At 44.2% G+C, this 23974-nt stretch overlaps 1 protein-coding gene across 1 annotated transcript in view; it reads left to right on the forward strand.

Moving 5' to 3' along the window:
• Positions 1–23974, forward strand: part of ESR1 (estrogen receptor 1) — a 271465-nt gene that overhangs the window by 103261 nt on the left and 144230 nt on the right. Inside the window, exon 2 of the mRNA XM_015426166.1 lies at positions 5641–6133. Coding sequence (XP_015281652.1) covers positions 5641–6133 — 493 coding nt within the window. The remainder of the gene's footprint in view (positions 1–5640; positions 6134–23974) is intronic.

Genomic DNA, 23974 nt, shown 5'->3' on the forward strand with positions numbered 1-23974 from the left:
AGCCCCGCGAAGGCCCTCCCTGGCTCCAGGCAGGCAGGGGTGGGGAGAGGCAGGGAGGACGCAACTTACCCTCCCTCTTCTCCTGCCTCCTCCTGGCTGAATGAGGGCCGGAAGCGGGGTGGCCGGAAGCAGGGGGTGGGACTTCGTCATGTGCCCCGCCCCATATCTCACCCGGGGGAACTGCGATCCCCCCCGAAATGACCTCTGATGAGAAGACTCCTAGCTGGAATGGGTGGGGGAGGAGAGGCAGAAGCAAGCAAGAAGTCAACTCTTGTTGAGGAAGGAAGAATACTTTTGCCTGCAGCAGCAAACTCACTTGGAGTCACTTGGAGGAACCTTGATGGGTGGAGCCTCTAGAAATGTTCAGTATGCAAAACACTTTGTATCCCCCCCCCAAAAAAAACCCCAGTCCTTTTATTGTCCTTTTCCTGCCTTTTTGCAAAAGCTGGCCAGACATCTCCTGTACCCATCAACACCGCTGCTTTATCTTCCTTACGCACATATATAGCCTTCAAGATGGTAATGCATGGAGAGGGGGGAGTGAAAAAGCTGAGTGGTAGGGGTACCTGAGCTTTGCTGGCTAGAAAAGCACCCAGAATTGCCAAAGGCTAGTATGGAAAATAAGACCAAGAGCGGGGCTGACAGAAGGCACCATGGGGACCAGAAGAAACACTGTTGCTATTGTGTCTTTTTTTTTTTCTTTGCAAAAAAGGGACAGGAAGAAGAGCAGTAGATAGTGCCTCTTGAGGCAGGAAGAACAGTGTGGGTCTGAGGGAAAATCCCTTGAGGGTGATAGCAGCAAACATGCGGGTTAGAAGGCTGCAGTTGGGGACCCCAGTTCTTTAAGCACAGTTTGCTTTTTTGGCAGTTTAATACAGGTTGGTAATGAGGGCTTCTAATGTCCTGGCCCCACTGGTGGACCTCCTGATGGCACCTGGTATTTTTGGACACTGTGTGACAGAGTGTTGGACTGGATGGGCCTTTGGGCTGATCCAACTTTGGTGTCTCTTATGTTCTTATGAGTTGGCAGAGATTACATTTGTGGTGAATCATTTACATGGCTGGATTTTTCTCATTTCTGGAAGTGTGCTCTCATAAACTGCAGCTGGCCTATGGGTTGTAACTGTCAGTGCAGCCCTAACAAGGGTTGGACTCTACTAAACCTGTTGAAGTCAATGAACTTTGAAGGTTGTAACTCTGTTTAGGATTGCACTGTGTATTAATTAACCATTAATTAAAACAACAAAAATGAAAGATTTCTTGGGGAGGGGAAGCTGTTTTCAATGTAGAAGTTTCCCATTATGATGTTTTAAAAAGTGATCACTTGCCATATAGTTTAGACTGGAATTGGGAAGCTTTTTGTGGTTCCTTGGTTACCCTTCACCTTCTCTAGGTATCACTGGAATATGAGAAATCTGAGTCTGATTGGAGGAGACTGTCCCAGTTGGGCAGTTCCCATAGGCAGGGATTGGGATGTTGTGGCACTGGGTTCCCATAATTTAGGATTGGGATACCAATGTTTTGGCTAGGGTTGGCAAGTCGACTCACCCCTCGGAGCGGGGGAGCCTCGCTGGGGTCCGGGAGTTTTTGATGGACGCGTGCTACGTGCTCACGTTGGGAGCGTGGCCCACATCGTCGGGGGGAAAACCATATGGTTTCCCCCCCGACGATGTGAGCCACGCCCCCAACGTGAGCGACGTGGCAGCGTCACCTCTGGTGATGCAGCTTCAGAGGCGGGGTTCCCCCGGGGCCCGATTCCGCCATGGCGGAAATCAGGCCTCCGAAGCGGGGGATTCCCCGCCCCCCGGCCCCATTTGGCAACCCTCGTTGTGGCACTGGGTAATAAAGTACCCAGAGCTGTTGACTTTCCTTATTGTAGGTTATGTTTCTGTGACAGGTGACCAGTCATATCTTACCTGGCAATTTAATCTGAGGTGGTGTGCCAATCTCACCACTACTCATTAAGGGGGCCTAGTATACCCCAGAACAAACTTATCTAGAATCATCCACTTCTCCAGCTGCCATGCATTTAATTAGAGTCCTTATATAACCTATTTAATTCAAGGAGCATTATCAAAAGAAGATGACATTAGATTTATACCCCGCCCTTCACTTGGAGTCTCAGAGCAGTTTACAATCTCCTATCCCTTCCCCTCCCCACAACAAACACCCTGTGAAGTAGGTGGAGCTGAGAGAGCTCTTTCGAGAACTGCTCTTTCGAGAACAGCTTTGAGATAACTTGTGATTGACCCAAGGTCACACCAGCAGCTGAATGTGGAGGAGTGGGGAATCAAACCCAGTTCTCCCAGATTAGAGTCCATGCTCTTAACCATGCACCAAACTGTTTTTTAAATTAAGGAACTGAGAGAGTTCACATCTATGACAATGTGATCTCACCTCATGACACTTGCATTTATGAAAATAATAATAATTAAGTATATACTACAACAATAACAACCAACATATAACAGTTCAGGCCTGTAGTATTGGAGCAGACCAGGGCCTCAGTCTTTCTGACTTGTGTCTAGCCAGTCTCTTGAAGATGCACCAACTTGCAGCTGTGTTCTGCATTGGAATGTCCTCTGCTCTTTACAGGAGTTTCTGGTATCCCTTCAGTATTAATATATAGTTTCATAGAAAGGTGAAAGTGCTGCTCCCTGCAGCTTCACGCCCTCCAAAATCTCAGGGAAAACTGCACCTTTTTTTCCTTATAAGGAATACCCCAACTCTTTAACTTTCTGAAGTGGACTCTGGGTTACACTTACTTGCCCACTGCCTGTCTTAGTAGTTGCCTTGAGCTTTTAGAAAGCAAGTTCAAACATTTTAAAAATAAATTTTGCAGAGAATTCAGGGGCGGCCGTCTGTGTTTTGCATGAGAGATCAACCTAGCCATCTCAAAGTACTTAGCACAGAGTCACAAAAGGCCTCTCAGCACAGAGAGAATGCTGCCATTACATGTCGGCCTGAAGCAGTTAAAAAAAGAATTCATGCTGCCTTCTCCTGGTCTTCTTAGGTACCTCACAGAAAGGAGAATGGCAGCACTTCCCATCGTAGTGAGTCCTTTGCTAGTCTTGGGAATGTAGCGGCACTTGGTTTTGATACCAGCCAAGGAGTCTGGCTGTGAAAGCCTTTTGAAGTTATGCATGCCTCGAGACACTTTTTTGAGTTATCTGGAACACCTGTCTCAGGCACCTTGACATGGTGCATCTTGTTTGTGATTGTCTCTGTACACTGAAAGCTGAATTATGATGTTTTAATTTGTGAGATACTGTTAGAGGGTGATGTATGGCATGGGGCTTGGTCTGAATGGCTTTTTGATTCCAAAATCCAGAGCAAATAAAATGATGTTGTATGTGTCTGCCCTGCTTGTTTGTTCCAGCCTTTTCCATTTAACCATAGGAACTTCAATCAGTTTTATATAACTATTAAAAATATTGGAACTATTATACAGATATTTTTAAAAAATGTCTGATGGAGTTAAATTTGTGTGTAGCATTTAACTTGCCCTCTGCTATAATATTTTATTTCCAAATTCAAAATTGTAGGTATGATCCAGTTGAACACACTTGTTACTATTTGTGTGTCATTCTTCTTTAGATTGTCTTCTTCAGTTATCTAAAGAAAATATTTTAAAGCTGGAAATAAATGTATGGTTGTAAAAATAAATGTTTTGTATGCATTAGTCACCCTGAAATTTAGCAATGCCATAGATTCTTTTTTAATCCGGAAGATTTAGGAGTAGATATCTACCTTATAAAAAGTGTAAATGTATTCACATTCACTCACAGACACTGAAACATACACACATTTTTGTTCACTTATTCTCTGCCACGTTCATGTACGGTATATGTGTTTGTAGAATTTCAGTTGGGTTTGACTCTCTATACCAGAGGTATGCTTTCTGCTTGTTCAGTTCAGCTCTGTTTGGTTCAGCTGTAATTCTGCCGTTTGAAATTTAAATTAGATGATACAGGATTGAAAGTGAAAATCTCCATGAATATATTCAGAACTGATGCAAAGAGATTCAGAATACTTGTGACAAATATGATTGCTGTAAATATAGCTGTTATATGCAAAATTATTGATGTTGCTCAGGCATATACATTGCAGGTTTGCATAATATGTTTGTGTTAGCTGCAAATGTATTTTATTGAGTACATACTGTCTCTGAACAACACGTTGTAACATTCAGGTGTTTCTCATAGCAAAATTGTTCTAGAACTAGTTCAGATTAGTATGAGCATTACAAATAATATGCAAACAAATCTAATTTTATCAAGGTTCATGGCTTGATTTAACATAGAAGCATTTAATTCTGGCATGAGACTATATTCATATTCACACGCCGTTATCTTAAACCCTGCATGTTTTAATGGCAAGAATAGGTCCTAATCTCTTTTTACCAGCTGAACTTTAGATAACTATAGATCTATCTACAGAACTAATTTTAAAAGTTTACGTTGGACTGGTGCAGTGTAATTGCTACTCCAGAGTTAAATTATATGAGACTGTAAAATAAAGTAGGCTAATCACATTAGTGTTCTACTTTGTTTTAGGTTTCCTTTTATTTACGTGTGTTAAAATTAATCTCTTTGGATTGTTTCAAAGCTCTGCCTTTTCCAGGCGGCTCTCAGTAAACTATAATGCAATTGGAGGTGAAAGCCAGGAGTGGAAGGGAGACTCTTTTTTATTCTTTCTTTTTGATAGATTTATTAGTTCTTTGTCCTTGTTTCATGCAATTAACATGCGGCTTAATGTCAAGAGGTGATGGTGGTGGGGAAACCCAAGTCTCCTATTGAACTTAACATGTTTTCTTTTGCTTTTGAAATGCAAAGCAAAGGAGCATGTTAAGAGGCACAAGGGCAGGATAAAGGCAGGCTTAACTTGCTTTCCCCCCCTCCTTTAAATTAAAAAAAAATGCTTTGTACTGCAGCTAAATACCAAGACTCATGATAATTGCGGCAGGCACATACTTTTCTCCTACATAGATAATAGGACACCCTTTGATTTCTGCTCAGTGGAATTTTGACAGTCTGTGGCTGGCTGCACACATGTGTGAGTGCGCCCGCACAAACACACACTTTGCTATGCCCTATCTCGGTTACAGTTCAGTCCTGCCCAGGGTCATTACAATATACACATTAAATACTTCTAGAAAACATGAAGATGAACAAAACAGGGAGTTTAGATAAACAGAGATAAATTGGAGCCTGGTGGGGGAATTACATTGTAAATGGACTGGGCAGTCTGAATGAACATTTTGAATGCTGTAAAAGCCCCAAGCTGTGAGCATCGGAGCCCCATGAAGTGAAAAAAACAGCTATAATTAAGAAAAAATTGAGTGGAACGATTATATGGTATTAATCCTGAATTAATTGTTTCTGAAGTGATGTTTAAACCGATGTCAGCACAAGGCAAGAGTATCTGGCCTAATGCCAGTACCTTGTAAAACACATTAGCTCAGTTGAGTAGTACTTAAAGTTTGAGTCAGAAAGGGAGAGAGGGAGTGTGTGTGCGTGCTTCCACTCTGCTCAGTTGTAGCTTCTCTTGCTGGGGCGAGCTGGATACCTGTGCAGTTGAATAATGTGGCTGAAACAGGATTTCTGCTGTGTTTCACCTCGATTTCTTGTCTGTTCTCAGGTGGATCGCTAGCGGCTGATTGCAAACCAGGATATGCTACATGTTCACTGCCACTAACAATGACCATGACCCTTCACACAAAAACCTCTGGTGTTGCCTTGTTGCACCAGATACAAGGCACTGAACTAGAGACGCTGAGCAGACCTCAGCTGAAGATTCCCCTGGAACAACCGCTCAGCGAAATGTATGTGGAGAGCAGCAAAACTGGAGTTTTCAGCTACCCAGAAAGCACCAGTTACGATTTTTCCACCGCTGCACAACCAGTGTACAGCTCAGCCAGCCTCAGTTATGCCCCTACGCCGGAAACATTTGGGTCCAACAGCCTGGGAGGGTTTCCCTCTCTGAATAACGTTCCTCCTAGCCCTGTTGTGTTTTTACAGACAGCACCACAGCTCTCACCTTTTATTCATCACAACCAGCAGGTACCGTACTACCTTGAGAATGAACCGGGAAACTTTTCAATGAGGGATGCTGATCCCTCAGTTTTCTACAGGTAAATTTTGCTATTGATTTATTTGAAATAGACGCAAGCAGGGAGAGACCAGTTGTGGAGAATGTTGTGTGTTGTGGGTATGGGGATCTGTGTGTAAGGCCGCGCCATTAGAACTGTCAACAAAGAATAATGAGACAATAAGCAATAGTGCAACACAAATCAAAATGTCTCTTGTGATTATTAGGTAATTGTTACAGTGTAAAAAAATGGCAAGCAAGCAAACAAACCCGAAACAAACCAGAATTAAAGTGAGAACTGCTGAGACACAGAAGTGACTGTTTTGATCACCATCAGTGTAGTTTGCACCTCCTGTATATTTACATGTTTGGAGTTTCATTTTTAAGCTGCAACCCCCCCCCCCCCCTTCTGTCTGTTTATTGCATTAATTTACCTTACCTAAACTTGGTCAAAAACTCAGTGGCCTGCCTTTCCAAATAGCTCAGGCTGATTTAATGACGGCACTTTAGTCATAAAGAAGCTTGTAAAAAAGTGATCTTAAGGCCTTAGAGCTGAGTTAATGTGATTCTAAAAAGGGTACACTTTTCACAGTACACTAGCATGATGTTTAAAAGACGACAGAGTTTACATTTATTTTCTGTGCAACTCACTGTAGTATTCTCACAGAGAAGCCTGAGCTGTTAAGGCTTTAAAAAAATCCTTGTGGAGAGTGCGGGGGAGTAGTGTACGTGAGCATTTTTATATGCTTGCAACTGTGGAGAGATTTCAGTGTTCTTTGAACTGGTTTGGGGAATGTGGCTGGTACGACAGTGGCAGAGACCATAAAAAGCATGTCAGGAAAGCATATTTTAGTGATGTAACCAAGTTTATCGGTTCTTGCTTTTGTTTTACAGAATTAGAATTAAGCAACCATACACAGTTAAGACCACACACAAATGAAAGCACGTTGTTATTGCTGAAGGACTAGTCTAAAACATATCTCGTCTATGTTCCAATTTGCATTTGGTGATCTCTTCCAGTAAAATTGGAGGTATAACCTGGGAGAATACTTCATTGGGTTGGGTGCACCTAGATTAACTGGTGAGCTTTCTGTGCTACTCTTTGTTAGTTTCTAAGAATCCTGAGATGTTTGTGATAGTTTCCTGTTCCCCAAAACTGGCAGACTGGAAGACATAACCCTTGCAATGCAAATATAATGGCTTCCCACTATATTTGGGATTGCTTTAGTGGCTTTAGTTTTTGATTAGAATGGTAGCCTTTGTGTTTTGATTAGAATGGTAGCCTTTAAAAAAAAAGTTGTGGAGCCAAAGGCATGCACCAAATCTGCTGCCTCTAATCCATCAGACTGGTGAAAATGTCAGCTCTTTTCCTCAGGTGTTCATTACTGAGTTTTCCCACTGCAAGAAACAGAAAAATGCTAGTCTGGCCAGTGTAATATGCATAAATCCTGTCATTTTTTAATGGGTTTGCTGCAAGATCAAAAAATCAGAGGCTCACAGGGTATCACTGGAGGGCCTATGACACAGCAGCCTTGCTGAAACTAATCAAGTCTGGGTGTGATCAGAACCTGAGTGGAAGATTGCCTATGTAATCCCATGAATCCTATGTAACCTGCCTTGAGATCCATGAAAGAAGAAGGTGGAAATGCAAAATGGAAAAAGCAATAAAAAGGGAACTTACTAAAGCAGAATATGCTTTTGAGTGTGAAGTTATCACCTGAGATGGAAATGATGAACTAAGCCACTCGAGAATGAAAACAAAAAAAGGCCATATATCGACAGCAGTCTTTGTTCTCAGTATATTCTTTTCTTCTGCAGAATGTTACAGTGACTTCCTGAAAAAGTCCAACATTACTTCTTGGGTTTTGTGTTATTTGAAAAATACCAAGAACTATCAGCATCCTAGAGGAAATCATTTTAATAATGCCTGACGGGGCTTGTTATAGCTAAAAATCGGAGATGAGAAGTACATTTGTTTTCAAACAGATGATGTACTGAAGGGGCATCCAGCCCTGGTTCACTAGGAGTTGTAGGGTTTGACGTCTTTCATTTCAGAAGAGTTGGATGAGAGAGGAAACAGAACGTTGATCACATTGTGTTAGCTTGTGTTGAAATATTCCGTCTTGTGACTATCATGTAATGTCAAATTTTGATTTTCTAAGGATTGAGCACCTTGGATGAAATCAGCATTCTCACAAGTTGGTGGTAGAAATGTATCTTGGCAGGTGTTAATCTTTTTTCCTGTCTCTCCTTTGTCTTGTTTCAGGAGCAACCGAAAGTATAGTGTGTTTGACTGTCATACCATTCCTTACTTGTAAAAGCTTTTTCAAGCGTTTTTTTTCTCGTTTAGATCAATGTCCAGTATAGCTCTACTAAAAATAATTTCTGTATTTCTTTGCCTAGTGCTTATAGACAGTATATTACTTGAAAGAATCTCCACTTGATATTATAAAAATACTATTACAAATTATGAATAGCTGCATATGTGCTTTTTAATAAGTCTGTATCCTTCAGCCCCACTACTTAAAATTTCTCTGTATATCGAAGGCTACGTTTAAGCAAAAATTATCAACAGCCTTTTTATAAAAATAATTTTTTTAAAAAAAGAATTTTTATGCATTTAAATTTATTTAGGGAAACTGTATGCTAGCAAACTTTGTACACACTTCCGTCTTCATTTTTTTTTTTTTTTTGTAATTGCCCTCATTTCCAGTGATTCCTGTAGCCCTTTCTCACCAGGATTGCTCAGAAATTCCCATTAGGCTTCCATGAGATTTGGTGATGGTGGGAAGTGCTGTGAAGTCACAGCTGACTTATGGCGACCCATACCATTTTCAAGCCAAGATACATTCAAAGGTGGTTTGGCCCTTGCCTGTCTCTGTCGCTAACCTTGGTGGTCTCCCATCCAAATACTCACTAGGGCCGACCCTGCTTAGCTTCTAGGTCTGAGGAGATCAGGCTAGCCTGAGCTATGCAGGTCAGGGCTCTATGAGAGGTTCCTCCGAATAAAGTGGATTGCACCTCTTGATGTCGTATTGATTCTAATTATGGTTTTTGAGGAAGGATATTTGTTGCTTTATTGTTTCCACTATGATTATTTCTATTTTATTTAAGGGGAGATGGTTAAAGTGATTGTGATTTGCTCATGAGTTTCTAGCAAGTAAAAATGAGCTGGAATTTGAACCCATTTGTCCATACTCAGCATGCTAGATATTGATCTATGAAGTAGCCAGTTTAGCATTCTATCTGGCTTTAGAAAAATAGTATTTGCCTTAGCTTTAGGCCTAAACAGATATCCAGTACTAGAAGATATCCAGTACTAGAAGACAGAATGTACAGTAATACCAATAGGAGGATAAATGGGTTTTGGAGTAGATCAGTTTCAATTTCCTCTATAAAAGTACTGCTTCTGTTAAGGACATTTTAATTCTTATTATGTGCTTACCTCCTAGTGTGAGTGGTAAAAAGTAGATGCGACATATCCTCATGAAAAAAGTGAGAATGCTATTCCGATTGAGACAGTGTAAACAACTTGCTTAGCTGTATATATATCAGCTTTGTTAAACTATTTCAGATTATATTTGCCTGAAGTGCGTGCACTGATAACACCTGACATGTTGCTGCCTCAATGAAACTTCCCTATTCTGGTAGCATAAATACCTCCTTTGAAAGCTACTATTAATTGTGCCATGACAACTGAGGCCTGAGATGAATATCTCTTTTAAAGGTTGCTCATTTTAGAAAATTAGAAACAGCTTTGTTCCTAGGTCCAGCAAAGGAAAGAGAGATGCTTCTTCCATAAGGGTATGGTCTTTCTTGCTTGGTTGTACAGACCCTGCCTGAATCTCCTGTCAGTGTTGTTATAGCTAATTAAGGATTATTGTTGCTTCAGAAGCTGAAAGTCTGCTGTTCTTTCTTGAACAAGATGCTTACCGTTCTTGATGGAAGAAAACACTAGATGCAAGATTAAGGCAGCTAGGGCTTATAACTGAAGATATCTTCTTGCTAGGTAAGGCAAAGGCCCTTTCACTTGTCCGGCATTGCCTTATAGAGCTGGATTACAACAATATGGTGATTCACTCTCGCAGAGTCTACTCGAGTCAATTTTTTTGGTATTTTCCCTCCTCAGACTCTGCCATTATACATAACCAGCAGCTCCCCACCTTGTTAGGGCATTAACTTTAGCTCGCCTTAATGCCATCCCCTCTGAAGTATTACAGGGTAGATTTCGTCATATTCCATATTCAGATTGTCTCTGCCCTTGCGGTCAGGGTAAAACTGACATTCTGTCTCACAAACTATTGGCATGTCAGTTTTTTTACCGCTTTTAGGAACCATTGGATCTCACTGCTTTTAACACGCTCTTCTTTTAATACACTTCAAGGGGATAATAATCCCTATCTGATGCTAGACAGTGACCCGAACACAACCTACTTGGTTGCCAAATTTCTGTCAAACTTATTTTTCTTTAGTAAATAATGTATTATTCTTTTAGTCATTGCTCAAGATCATCTGATCATGGGAGCTCTGAAAAGTAGAGTTATAGCTAATTGTTACTGTAGAGCATAGACTGAGGACTGGTGCTACTCCTTTTCTTAGAACGTGACATCTGTAAAAGAAAAGAACCTGTTTGGCATACAGTTGCAGGCCAAGATTAAGAACTGCTGAGGCCCTGAACTGTGTCAGTTTTTAGAGACCCCGTAGCTTTGTCCAAAAAAGTGTTTTATTCTAATAGTAACTTAAAAAAAATTATTTAGCAGCCCCTTATAAACTGGGGCCCTGAGGCCTACTTAGCTTGTGCATAATTCTGTTTTTGCCCAGATGCATAACATTCATCTCCAAACAGCTGTCTTCCACAAGGGCTTTCAGCTCTCTCTTCTGATATGTAACTATCACGGATCCCTGATTCCTGAATGATGATGGGGATAGTTTAACTTTCCATGTCTCACAGTCCATACTACCAAACGACTTCTCTTCCCCTTACTATGGCTGGTTTCCTTGCAGGACCCACTATCTCCTTCCCCTGCACCTTTGCGTCTTTCTGAGCGGCATGATCCTGTGTATCAAGGAAGGAAAAACTGTGTTAATTGTTGCAGTTAATTGTGGCATCGGATCAAATTTTTGGTTTTACATCTTTGCCAAAAATTATCATCTCTCAGTTCCTTGTGCCATAATGATACCAACAACCATTACTGATAGCAATGGTTCACGTATCCCACTGTTGGGTCCTTGCACACTGGTTAAGAACCATTTCCATGTGCCATGGCTGAGTACCTGCTTTGTGTGCAGGAGGTCCCAGATTTAAATACCTGGCATCTCAATTTAAAAGTTTTGGGTAGCAGTGCCCAGCAACCCGCAGGAAGTTGGGTGAGGGAATGGGGTGTGTGTGCAATGTCCTATGTGCCACCATGTTATTTATGAAGGAAACCTGGAAGGGGCATAGGGTAGCTGTAGAAACTCTGTGGTTTTATATCACTTTGCGGTTTATCCTGGAAGGACGTAGCAGAGCTCAGGTCTTCCAACATTTTTTCCCCTCCTACCACCACTCCAAGCAATGACAGCTGCTGGCTGGAGGCCTCCCATCATAGCAGGAGGCGAGGCAGCCCTAGTAGCAAAGTCCTCTACCTGAGACACTCGAGAGCTGCTGCCAGTGAGACTGCACAATATTGACCTTGGTGGTATAAAGCCACTTCATGCACGTACATTGCAGTGCACTCTGTCTCAAACCAGTAATAATTTATAGGGGGGGGGGGAATCCCTAATGAATAAAGTGAATAATTGCTTGGGGGCAGAGGAAAGCAATTTGGATGAAATGTTTTGGTGGCAGAGATGTGAATAGATACACTGCAAACTCTGGTGGTTCTTGCAGATGTAGTGAGGATTTAGTGTATGTTCTACTGGTTAAATTGTGACTTGCTGAAATACTGCAAGAATACTTGCCTGAACATTAGCATTTATTCACTTCTGTTTATGGAGATGAATGTTTTAGGGCTGTCACCCAACTGCAGATTTTGAATTTTTAAATGCAGTTAATTAATTATTGTGGGTATGATTCAGCCACAATGAAGTAATTTCAAGCCGTATAGATTTTGACGGAATTGTTAAGCAATACAATAATTCTACACAAGTTAGTATTGATTAAAATCTCAATAAAGGTGCCTTTTAAAAATTTGAGTTAATTTATGATATCACACAGCATTTGTGAACAATGGAAAAATGTTTTCCATTAATAATTAAAACACAAACAGTATATCAGTTCGTGTTGCATAGACTGACCTGTTTGTTTGTTCTGTCATTGAACTGGGATTCTGCAACTGAGATATCAGACATACTGGTTTGCTAATATGTGCAGAGTCCAATGATATGTTTACTTTGCTCAGACAATTTCTGCCACACCGAACACACTTTTACAGGGCATAGAAATAGCTGGAATACTAGGAGTGCAATCTTGCTGTGTGCTCACAGAACAGGGCAAGCAGAGGAGTTTCCACAGCAGGGTTGCCAACCACCAGGTGGGGCATGGAGATCCCCTGGTATTATAACTGGTCTCCAGACAACAGAGATCAGTTCCCCTGGAGAAAGTGGCTGCTTTGGAGGGTGGACTCTATGGCATTATACAACTGCTGAGGTCCTTCCCCTCCTCAAACCCTGCCATCCCCAGGCCCCCCCCCCAATCTCCAGGAATCCCCCAATCTGGAATTGGCAGTCCTATAGGGCTTGACAGCCCCCTTTACAACTCCTGCCTCTAAACAGCTGGGCCATTCAGTAGCAGTGGAAGGTCTCCTTCATCTAAGCTGCAACATCCTTTCTCTATTCTTCCTAGGCTTCCCCAGCCACAAACCACTCCCAACAAAAGCGGGGATCCACTACAGGCAATTTCTGTCCATCTAGGAAATCTTTAAATGTTGTGGCCCAGAGTTATCAGAACCAGATAGTCTTAGTCTAAATGTTTTGGAGAACCTCAGATATGAAATTGCTGATCTCTTGACCTCTCCTGTTGCAAATGGAGGGGGGGGGAATCTCATTTATCTCCTCTAAAACTGTAGTTCATGCAGTGATGATCTCTTTTATTGACTTCTGCAGCCTTCTACTCTCTGGCCTCTTCTTAACACACCTTAGTGCAAAACTCAACCATAAAAAAAATCATCTTGTCATTCAAAGCATCTGATGCTACGTGTTTTCACTGGCTTCTTTTCCCCTCCTGCAGTGAGCACTAACTCTTTGTCTTTACCTGATCCTTCAGAGCTCTCCATGACCTTGCAGCCTCCTATCTTTCTGCTCTTATTATGTCCCTGCCTATGACCTTCACTCTTCCACCTTTATCATGCTCAGCTGCTCAAAATTCTCCTGCTTCTTTAACAACTCTGCCCACTCCATCTTTTGTGCTTATTCTGCCAGGATGTATCCCTAAGTAACTTCATAGTGTCCCTGCTCTCTGTCCCAAAAATCCCTCTTCAAAACTCACCTTTTCAGGACAGCAGTGAGCACGATCCTTCGAGGGCACCACCCATAAAGGAAACTAAGGCTGAACCACACTTGCATTTTTAAATGCCTTAATGACCATTTAGGAACATTCCCCTGTATCAGTTAATGTACAGGATAGGCTTTTCTTGCTATAAATGCTACCAGCTCGAATGGGAGAAGACAGTTCCTCTTTTGCCCGCACTGCCCTTCATGACATTGTTGGTAATAGACTGACATGATGGATCTTCTCCCCTCACCACCACCGTGCAGCACCTGCCAATATTGACCAAAGAGAACTTTCTTTTATACAGAAAGGAAAAATTACAATGTGGAATAATTAATTCCAAAATACGTATGATGCTATGGAAAACCTGGTGACAGGAGGAATACAAGAATGCTTCAGATAGCACATGTGGTAGAAGCTCAGCTACTTCTTTAAAATCATATACAATGTGCCTTCTCGAATAACAACTTCGAATAGAGTATTTGATCTGACTTGGAATCAGAGGAAAGGTCAATGCCAGTAGTGTGACATGCAGAGATCTGGAATGCAGTGAGCTCCATCGCTTCCTAGAGGCACATTCTTTGCACCGTCCTATCACTTTGATGAGGATCTAGGCTTGGAGTCTGGTGGGGTGGGGATGGGGACATAGGGGTGCCATCAGTCAGTGCCATTATATCACTTTCCCTGGAAGTGACGTAATGCTGCTGCCTGCCAGCAGTGTTTACATTTTTAAATCTTCATACAACTGCTGGAGTGCCAGTGGGCAAGGGGAGCTGAGGATGATTTTTAATAGCACTTTAAAATACTGAGTTGGAAAAATAATCCCCCTTTGTGGGAGGTGGGCACAAAGGCCATGCCATTGCAGGCTAGATCTGTTTTAGCTGTGAAAATATATTGGGTACAGTTTTAACCAGCTGTTGTACATCTGGATATGTAGCTGGTGTTAAAAGATTTTAAAATTACATTGCAGTGAATCTGCTTGTACCCTTCAGTCACAACACTGAGATTAAAAGCTTGTTCTGCAATGTTGGCAGACCCTGCATAACACAGAAGTACACACAGACAGGAAGGATGTGAATCAGTTTGTACTATCTGGTTTAACTGGCTTTATTAAACAACAGATACTATTTCTTGTAAGCTAACACAATACTTTGAGGGCCTTACAGGCGAAACACTGGGGTAAAATATGTGTCTGTCCTTTGATTCTTCTAGCAAGTTGTGGTGAGAAAGGCTGGCTTCCTGTTGCATCTAGTCTATGTCTTTTCCCATAAAGGTTTCACTTCTTTTGCAGGGATACTGGATTTTCTGAGCGAAGAACAATTTTTTTGTGTGCAAGAGAAAATCATGAAATTTTCTCTTCCCCGTGTTTGCAGTGATGATACAGTTCATGACTGGACCATTTTGTGATTTCTGTGTTTGTTTTTAAAGCAGTTATTCAGTGGTCATATACTCCCATTCTGCCCCAGCCTCACTTCTGGAATTCCTGTTTAGTTGTACATTTTTTTTAAGTGGTCAAGGATAGCAAGACAAGGATAGCAAGATTTTCCCCTCCCCCTGCTGCCCTACTACTCTGTGATATTTGTGCTTAAATTTTTAAAAATTCTTTCGAGGCTGTGAACTGCCCCTCTCCACTGTGGAAGCAGCACAGTTTCTACCTAATTTCCCCCCAGAGGTTACACTGCTGTGCCTTCCATTATGTGGACTTGTACATTTGTATATACTATCTGTATATATTTATATCTATGGGTCCCCTTATTCATATAGACTTCCTTACTTATATACCTGATTGATAATCTCAAATAATTATTTTATGCTGAACTGAAAGTGAATTGTTTCTATGATAAATAAAAACACATTACTTTTGGAAACTGATGCCTTAAGCTGGGAACATTCCTTCATTGGGAGCAAGTCCACTGGCTGCAAGCCATAGCCATGGATACTTGAGCAAGTGATAATGCAACTAAAAAATGCTGTGCTATCAGGTGGTTGCTGTTGGCTCTGTAGCACTAAACATTCATTCCAGGTTTTGCTAAATCTGTTAGTATATTTTTTGGTTTTGGTATCTTCTAGTACTGTGATATATTGGGAAGGTTACTAGTGGCCAGGGGTCATTTCGTAGAAAAAGAGGTGCAGGAGCTCATTAGCACAACTCATTAGCATAACTTATTTGCATATGCCACACCCTCTGACATCACTGGAAGTGTGTCAGAAGGCAACACCCACCACTCAGGCTCCACTGGACTGTTTTGGATTGCTAGTTATTGGGGGGGGGGGAATGTGCAGATCTGCTCTCACAGAGGAGGGAGAGCTTGTACCTGAAGGTGGGCGGGGGGGGGGCTCTGCAATTTACCTGGCTGCTTCTTGCTCCTCGTGGCCCAACTGAGGGCTGCTGGGAGTAGGGGGCAGGGCTTGTTGCATGTGCCCGCCCCCGGGGCTCCTTACTGCCGGAGCCTGTGCGCTCCCGCAGGAAATGACCCCTGCTAGTGGCCCAAAGCAGGGATTAGAGAGGGCATACAGCTTCTTAATGATGTGTAAAATTGAGCTGATTGGTGGTACTGTCTTTGTTATATGCAGAAACATGTTTTAACTGTCACAACCGAAGCTTACCCATAGCAAGGTTTAAATGGCATCTCAAGGTTAGGCACCAAATTTTCTGGCATATGTGGTATAAGAAACAAGCCCAATTATTTGATTCATTTGGTTAAAGATATAATAGGAAAATATACTTGCTTATTGTATATTGTTGTACTGAACAACTCTGTATGAATATCACCAGTTGCAGCTTGTGAAATGGCAGGCCTTCATGCGAGTGTTGACAACTCTTGAGTTGGGAAATTCCTGGAGATTCTGGAGGTGGAGCTTGGGGATGGGTGGGTTTGGGGAGGAGAAAGAGCTTAGCAGGGTATAATGCCGTATACTCCCCCCTTCAGAGCAGCCATTTTCTCCAGTGCAACTGATCTCTGTTTTGTGGAGAACAGTAGTAATTCTGGGAGGTCTCCAGGCCCTACCTCCACTGAACTCTACTTAATGCTCATGTGTAGCACTGAGATGCCTCTAGGGATGGGCATGAACCAGCTCACAAACTAAAGTTCATGATGAATTTTGGCAGGTTGGTAGGGCTGCCAAGTGGGGGCGGGTGGCGGGTTTACCTCCGCTTCGGAGGCCCGATTTCCGCCACCGCGGAATCGGGCCCTGGGGGAACTCCGCCCCCCGAAGCGCAGCGTGGCTGCGTCACCAGAGGTGATGCAACCATGTCAATCACGCTGGGGGTGTGGCCCCGATCGTCGGAGGGAAAACTCTATGGTTTTCCCTCTGACAATCGGGGCCACGCCTTCAATGTGATCAATGTTGCGCAGCACTTCTGGTGACGTGCTGGCGCCGTGTGCGAATTGAAGGGCGGCTCCCGGAGCCCGGCGAGGCTCCCCCGCCGGTAAGATATTTTGACTTGGCAACCCTACTGGCTCGCGGTTCACAAACTGAAGTTCGTGGTAGATCAAGGTGGGCAGCTGTGTTGGTCTAAAGCACTAGAACAAAATTAGAGTCCCGTGGTACCTTTAAAACCAACAAAGTTTTATTCAAGGTGTGAGCTTTCATGTGCAAAGCACACTTTGTCAGACACTGGAATGGAATTACAGATTGCAGTTGTATATATAGGGGGTGAGTTGTTAAATTAGCATGCAAAATAGTGAAGATCTTTTAACAGATAAAAAGAATGACAAGCTTGGTGTCTGGTATCATCCGTTTAGGTTTTTTTTTGGGGGGGGGGAGAATAACATAGATAATAAATATGTCAGAATTGGAGATTGATGTACCCTTAATCATGAGAATCCCAGTCATTAGATCCCATCCATCTCCTTTCTAGCATGGAGGCAAACTTTATGGCATCTTTTTCTTTGAAGTGAAGCACAGCTGTATAGAGCAGGGGTGTCAAGCATGTGGCCTGGGGGCTGTCTTCTGCTTCTTCTTCCAGTTCTGCTGCTGCTGCGTCATTGTAGGTTTGCAGCTTACAGATATACACCTGAACAGCATACTCAAGATTGCAACAGCACAGACATTTTGATGCAGTAATTCAGACCAAGAGGTGTCAGTTATCAGACACTGTTAAATAAACAAAATATTGCAAGAGTACTAATGTTTTAAGCATGTTTTTATTTTAAGTTAAAAAAAACTCTTTGTGTTTGTGTCCTTTATAAAGTTTATATCTCCGCTACCTGGCATTACATTTTATGACACACATGGCCCGGCCCAACAAGGTCTTATTTAGGCCAGATCCGGCCCTCATAACAAATGAGTTTGACACCCCTGGTATAGAGTATACATGAAGTTCATGGCAGTTCAACTGACATGAACTTTCCATGAACTTTCAAGCAGTTTGTGGTGGGTCATGAATGGATACATTTCCAGATAGACTGTCTCTGCTCAATCTACATGTTTACTAGACTTTGAAGCAACGAGGGAGGTGGAACTTGGAGGGCATGTAGAGGAGCATCCAGGGGAAGTCCCCTGGGATTTTGATGTCTCTAGCTTGCACAGGATCTTTTCTGTACACTCCTGAACCTGCAGCTGTCATTTCCCCAGAAAGCACTTTCCTGGGGGCACCTTCTTTGGGGGACGGTAACTCAGACCCCGTAAATCCAATCTTCACCACACTTGGAGGGTGGGTAGAGGAGAGTCAGCCAGAGATCCCCTGCAAGGTTGATGTCTCTAGCATGCTGGGGGAATGGGTTCTACCACATCACAAATCTCATGATTGGAACCAATTCGTTTGGTAGCTAAAAGTTCATAATGGTTCGTGGTTTGTGAACCGGGCACACCACAAACTGAACTGCATTTTCCTGGTTCGTGCCCATCCCTAGATGTTAAGTGTGCGGACTCTAATCTGGGAGAACCAGGTTTGATTCCCCAGTCCTCCACTTGCAGCTGCTGGATGACCTTGAGCAAGCCATAGTTCTATCAGAGCTGTTCTCTCAAGGACAGTTCTGGAAAGAGCTCTCTTAGCCCTACCTACCTCACAGGATGTCTGTTGGGGGGAGGGGAAGGAGTTTGTAAGCCGCTCTGAGACTCAGAGTGAAGGGCGGGGTATTTATTTATTTATTTATTTACATTGGATTTATATACCGCCCATGACCCCTAATGGGTCTCAGAGGGTAGCCGGCGACCCCCTCCGGAGGCTCGATGTTTCCTCTTCAGCGTGCGACTGCTTTCCGGCTTCAGCTTCCGGCGTACGTCCTTCAGGCTCCTGCCGTGCTGCGCCGTCTTGCGCCCGCATCGCCGTGACTCCGCCTCTGTCAGGTCTGGTCGCCAGGAACTCCACCGCCAATGTTGTTGCTGCCGCTGCCGTCTCCGTTGCCACCGCCACCGCCAACACTCCTGGCACGGAACCGGGAGGTGGGTGCCCCCTGCCACCTAGGGCAGGTACCCATTTATCTACTTGTTTTATTACCTTTCAAACCGCTGGGTTGGCGGGAGCTGGGACGGGGGCCGGGAGCTCACTCTGGCCGCGGTGGGGATTTGAACAGCCATTGAGGCTGTTCGCTACAGGTGTTACTAGCAGGCGTTGTACTGCCTGCACCACCGCTCCCTCTATAAATCCAATCTCTTCTTTTCTACTTCTTTCCTCTGAGATTTAACTTCTAGAGACTTAGAGGTAGGGGTGGAAACCTAGAACATGTCAACATTGATTGTACATGTATACTAACATTTTTCAGGGTCATCTCCAGAAAACAACATAGGACAGTGCTTTTCTGATAAGTGTGTGACAAGTACCAGAAAAAAAGGGATTATTGTAGTACATTGGACAGTAGTTGTACAACATGAGGAACTGTGATAAATTCAGGTTGTTATACTGAGAAAAGCTGCAGCTGGTGGCATTCCCTCTCCTGCACAACTATAAAAGTACAGCTGCTCTGTCCCCTGTTGCTTCTCTCACTGTTCATCCTAGGCAGTGCTGAGCTGCATGACTAACTGTTGGGCAGATGTGCTCGAAGGCTGTTTATTTGTGTGTATATTCACCACACCGCCAGCAGTTCACGTTAGGACCTTAGAAAGCCCTGCAGTTTCCTGCTGCTTACCAGTGGTTTCCTTCTAAATTAATTCGTAGCTTGAGGCTTACACTTTCCCCATGGTTTTAAATTTTGAAATTACCCCTATCCCTTGAGGAATAGACAGTAGATTGTGAAAGGTTAAAGAACTTTTAATTTAAATAGAGGTGTACTTAGGACACATTTATAACTAATTCATAATAACTGTAATATTCCTTACATTTGAATTATAAAAACCATATTTGAGGTAATACATGGAAATTATCCTCAGAAATAATGTTTTTTCCCTGAGAACAAAACTTTTTTCATACATTTCTTAGACATGTGAGGTGGTCTTCACTTTTACCAGGGTGTATGTATGGGCATGCACATGTGTTTGTGGAGAGGTTGTGGCGCTCCTGGCTGTTGGGGGCGGGGTCCACTACCCCCGGACGCCGTTCCGACGAATGCTGTCTTCTGGCCCCGGGGAACGGGAGGCCTCAGAAACAGGGCAGGTGGCTTGGTTACCTCACCGAAGCTGGCCTATGCCCTAGCGTGAGCCTCCAGAGACGCCCTTCCGACGGGTTCTCTCTCCGGCCTCGGAAACGCCTGTCTCACCTCTTGGCTCCGCCCATCTTTCCTCCCCGGCCTCCCTGTCTGTTCCCCTTTTATTTCCTACCTGCACCCTCCCTCTCTCCTGATTGGACGCCCTGTCCTCCCTCTGGGATGACTCCGCCCCCGTATAAAAGCAAAGACGCCCAGCCTGGGGCTGGGTCGTAATGTCCCCACCCGGAGCACGGGGCGAGGGGCTTGTCGTCCGGCTCATGCCGGGCGGCGCGGAGACATCCTCATTGGTAGGCCGGAGTGGCCCCCTGAATGGCCCCTGTAACGGCGCCTGTTGGCGTGCCCGAGGATGGGCTCTCTGTGCCGTGACCGGAGCCTCCGCCGGACGTTGGCAGCCTTTGCCCTTCTCTGCTCCCTCGCCGGTGGTCTTTCCGCTCGCCTCGTGAGCCTCTGATGTCGGCACCGCAAGGGGAAGGTTTGGTGGGCGAGGCTCGAGTGCAGGGACGGTGGAGAGGCCCGGACCGCTGGGATCGGGACACAGTGATTGTACTCACTTCCCCCCACCATCTTATCTCCCTCTGTTCCGCTGTTCTGTCTGTGCGTGGGACTATACATATAGATCTGAGAGTCCTTAAGACCCATATACATGTTCTTTATCCTGTATTTATTCAGGGTACAGATTACAGAATTGGAATCTATGTGTCGAGTTAATGAGGGAAGACCCCTGTGATGGAACCTTGGAACACCTAGAGATTAGCAATGCAATCCTAAACAGATTTATACTCTTCTAAGTTAGGGTTGCCAACCTCCAGGTGATAACTGGAGGTCCCCCACTATTACAACTGATCTCTAGGTGACAAAGATCAGTTTACCTGGAGAAAAATGGCTGCTTTGGAAGGCAGAGGCAATGGTATTATACCACATTGTTGTCTCTTTCCAAACCTTGCCCTCCTCAGGCGCCACCCTCAAAATCTCCAGCTTTTCCTCTTGTTTCCTGATTTTTTAGTAATATGGAGGACATATATATTACGGTTTGAACACTTTTGATATTTCTCTACTTATAAAGTATAGAGCTAAGACCTCTGCTGTGAACTTACTATCTCCCATTGTTAAGACTGCTCTCTCTCAGCCTCAGGCCTGCTTGCTCCATCTACAATGTGGGAATTCGAATACTGGCCTATTTTTCAGAGTTGTTGGAAAGATATTATGATAATACATGCAGAATATCAAAGAGCTCTATAAATACTCGCTCTAGCAAGGCAGATTCTCAAGTCCACTTCACTGGAGTGCCTCTTCACTAACACTGGCATTTATTATTGCTTACCTTAAAACATGTACCGTTTCCAAAGTGAATTGTTGGTGAAGCAGGAAAATGACACTGGCGTTGCTCAGTTACAAGATTAGTGTTGTTGTTTGGTCATGCAGAGAAGTTACTCTACCAGTGATACAGGCCATTTCTCTTTGTTTTGCCCACATGCTGTGAACAAAATAACTCAGCCTCATTCTGTAAAGAATGCATAGTAATTGGTAACTGAGCACATCAAACAGCCTAAAGCGAACAGGGATGTGCCGCCACTTATCCCTGACAGAACTGCAGGAACAGAAGCTTCTGTTGGCTCAGCTGAAAAAAACTGTAGCTGAAGGAGCAGACTAGAAAGCAAAATTTTTGGGGGTTCCAGCCTCAGCAGATTATTTAGGTGGGTGGGTCCTCCTCTGTATTGTCCTAAGGGCTTCAAAAGAAACCCAGCACTAATATGGATGTGAGCTGGTACCTTTATATTGCCTATATTTTATTAGGATTTAAATAAATGGTAATTCCTATCTACTTATATTAAAGATCGAAGTGGAAGACTCGAAAAATGAGTAACTAATGAATCTATTCAACATTGACATTGTGTTTAGTACTGAATAACCACGGCACTTCAGAAATATTATAAAGCAAAGGTTACTGTAATGTGAGTAATGGAGTTGTCATCAAGGTCTATCTGGACACTGAGAAGTTCCTGAAACTCCTTTTTCCAGTTCCTTGGTGATGCCACTCTCCTTATTTGCAGACAGACTGGTATAACAAATGCCACTTACTTCAGAATGCTCTGGATCAAAGAACTAATAACATGCTCTTTATTTTGGAATATTGAGTGGTAGCATTGCAAGTGCTAGTAGTTATGTGGAACGGTCAGTGTGGTCGGACTATTAAAACGCTCTTCGGAATTGTTGAAGATCTCGCAGAGCTCGAATTTCATTTGGGAGCTGATTCCATAATACCGGTGCAGCTAGGGAAAACGTTCTAGTTCTTCTTGATCTTAACTTTGCATCCCTAGGGCCTGGGGGACCAAGCGATTTTGCAACTCGAATCTCAGTGCCCTCGGGGGAACATACGGGGAAAGGCGGTCCCTCAGGTAGACAGGCCCCAGACCATTTAGAGCTTTAAAGGTCAAAACCAGCACCTTGAAGCGTATTCGGAACGCTATTGGCAGTCAGTACAGCGACCTCAGCACAGGTTGGATGTGTTCCCTCATGGGGAGACCCATCAGCAACCTGGCCGCGGCATTCTGCAGTAGCTGCAGCTTCCGGAATTGCCCCAAGGGCAGCCCCATGTAGAGAGCATTACAGTAATCCAACCTCGAGGTGACCAGATCATTGCGTTTGAGGTAGGGGACCAACGGCCTAATCAGCCGCAGATGGTAAAAGGCTGCCTTGGCAGTGGCTGCTACCTGGGCCTCCATTGTCAAGGAAGCATCCAGGAGCACTCCCAAGCTCCTGACCCTCGGAGCTGGCACCAATGGTGCCCCACCGAAGGCCGGAAGTGGGGCCCCCACCCCCGTACCACTCTGATTCAGGCATAGGACCTCTGTCTTCATCGGATTCAGTTTCAGTCGACTCAGCCTAAGCCAGCCCACTACGTCCTGCAATGTTCAGTCCAGATCTTCCGGGTCAGAGCCAGACCGCCCGCCCAACAGCAGATAGAGCTGGGTGTCATCCGCATATTGATGGCACCCTAGCCCATGTCTCCGGACAGTCTGGGCAAGGGGGCGCATATAGATGTTAAACAAGGTTGGGGAGAGAACTGCCCCTTGAGGCACCCCACAAACTAGTGGGTGTCTTTGGGACAGCTTCTCCCCGAGCGCCACCCTTTGTCCCCGACCTTGAAGAAAGGAGACAAGCCATTGCAGGGCAAGCCCCCGAATCCCCACGTCGGCGAGGCAGTGGGCGAGCAACTGGTGATCGACCATATCAAACGCCGGCAATAGGTCCAACAGCAGGAGCACCACCGTCCCGCCCCGATCCAGGTGCCTTTGGAGATCATCCGTGAGGGCGACCAGAGCTGTCTCAGTCCTGTGGCCCGGGCGGAAGCTGGACTGAAACGGATCTAGCGTGGAAGTGTCATCCAGAAAGGCCTGCAACTGTATCGCCACTGCCCTCTCTATTAATTTGCCCAGATAGGGCAAATTGGAAACCGGCCAATAGTTGGCCAATTCGGCCGGATCCAAGGATTTTTTTTTAAGAGGGGGCAGACCGTTGCTTGCTTGAGAGCCCCTGGGAATAGGCCCTCAGAGAGCGATCTGTTAACAATATCCCGAAGGGAGCCTCGAAACCCCTCTCGGCCAGCTTTAATCAGCCAAGAGGGGCACGGATCAAGGCTGCAAGTGGTTGGGCGCACAGTCATACGACTTCATAAACGTTCGGTAGGATGGTCTTGTCGCTTTGTCACAAGCCCGCCACCACTGTCTCTCTAGTTGTCTGAGTCCTCGCTTCATCAGCCTCAACCCCTGGTTATACCAAGCTGCCAGCCTAGATCGAGGGCGCAGAGGACGTCTGGGAGCGATCTCTT

Source organism: Gekko japonicus, unplaced genomic scaffold, assembly GCF_001447785.1.
Source record: "Gekko japonicus isolate JY-2015 unplaced genomic scaffold, Gekko_japonicus_V1.1 scaffold223, whole genome shotgun sequence".
Classification (NCBI taxonomy): domain Eukaryota; kingdom Metazoa; phylum Chordata; class Lepidosauria; order Squamata; family Gekkonidae; genus Gekko; species Gekko japonicus.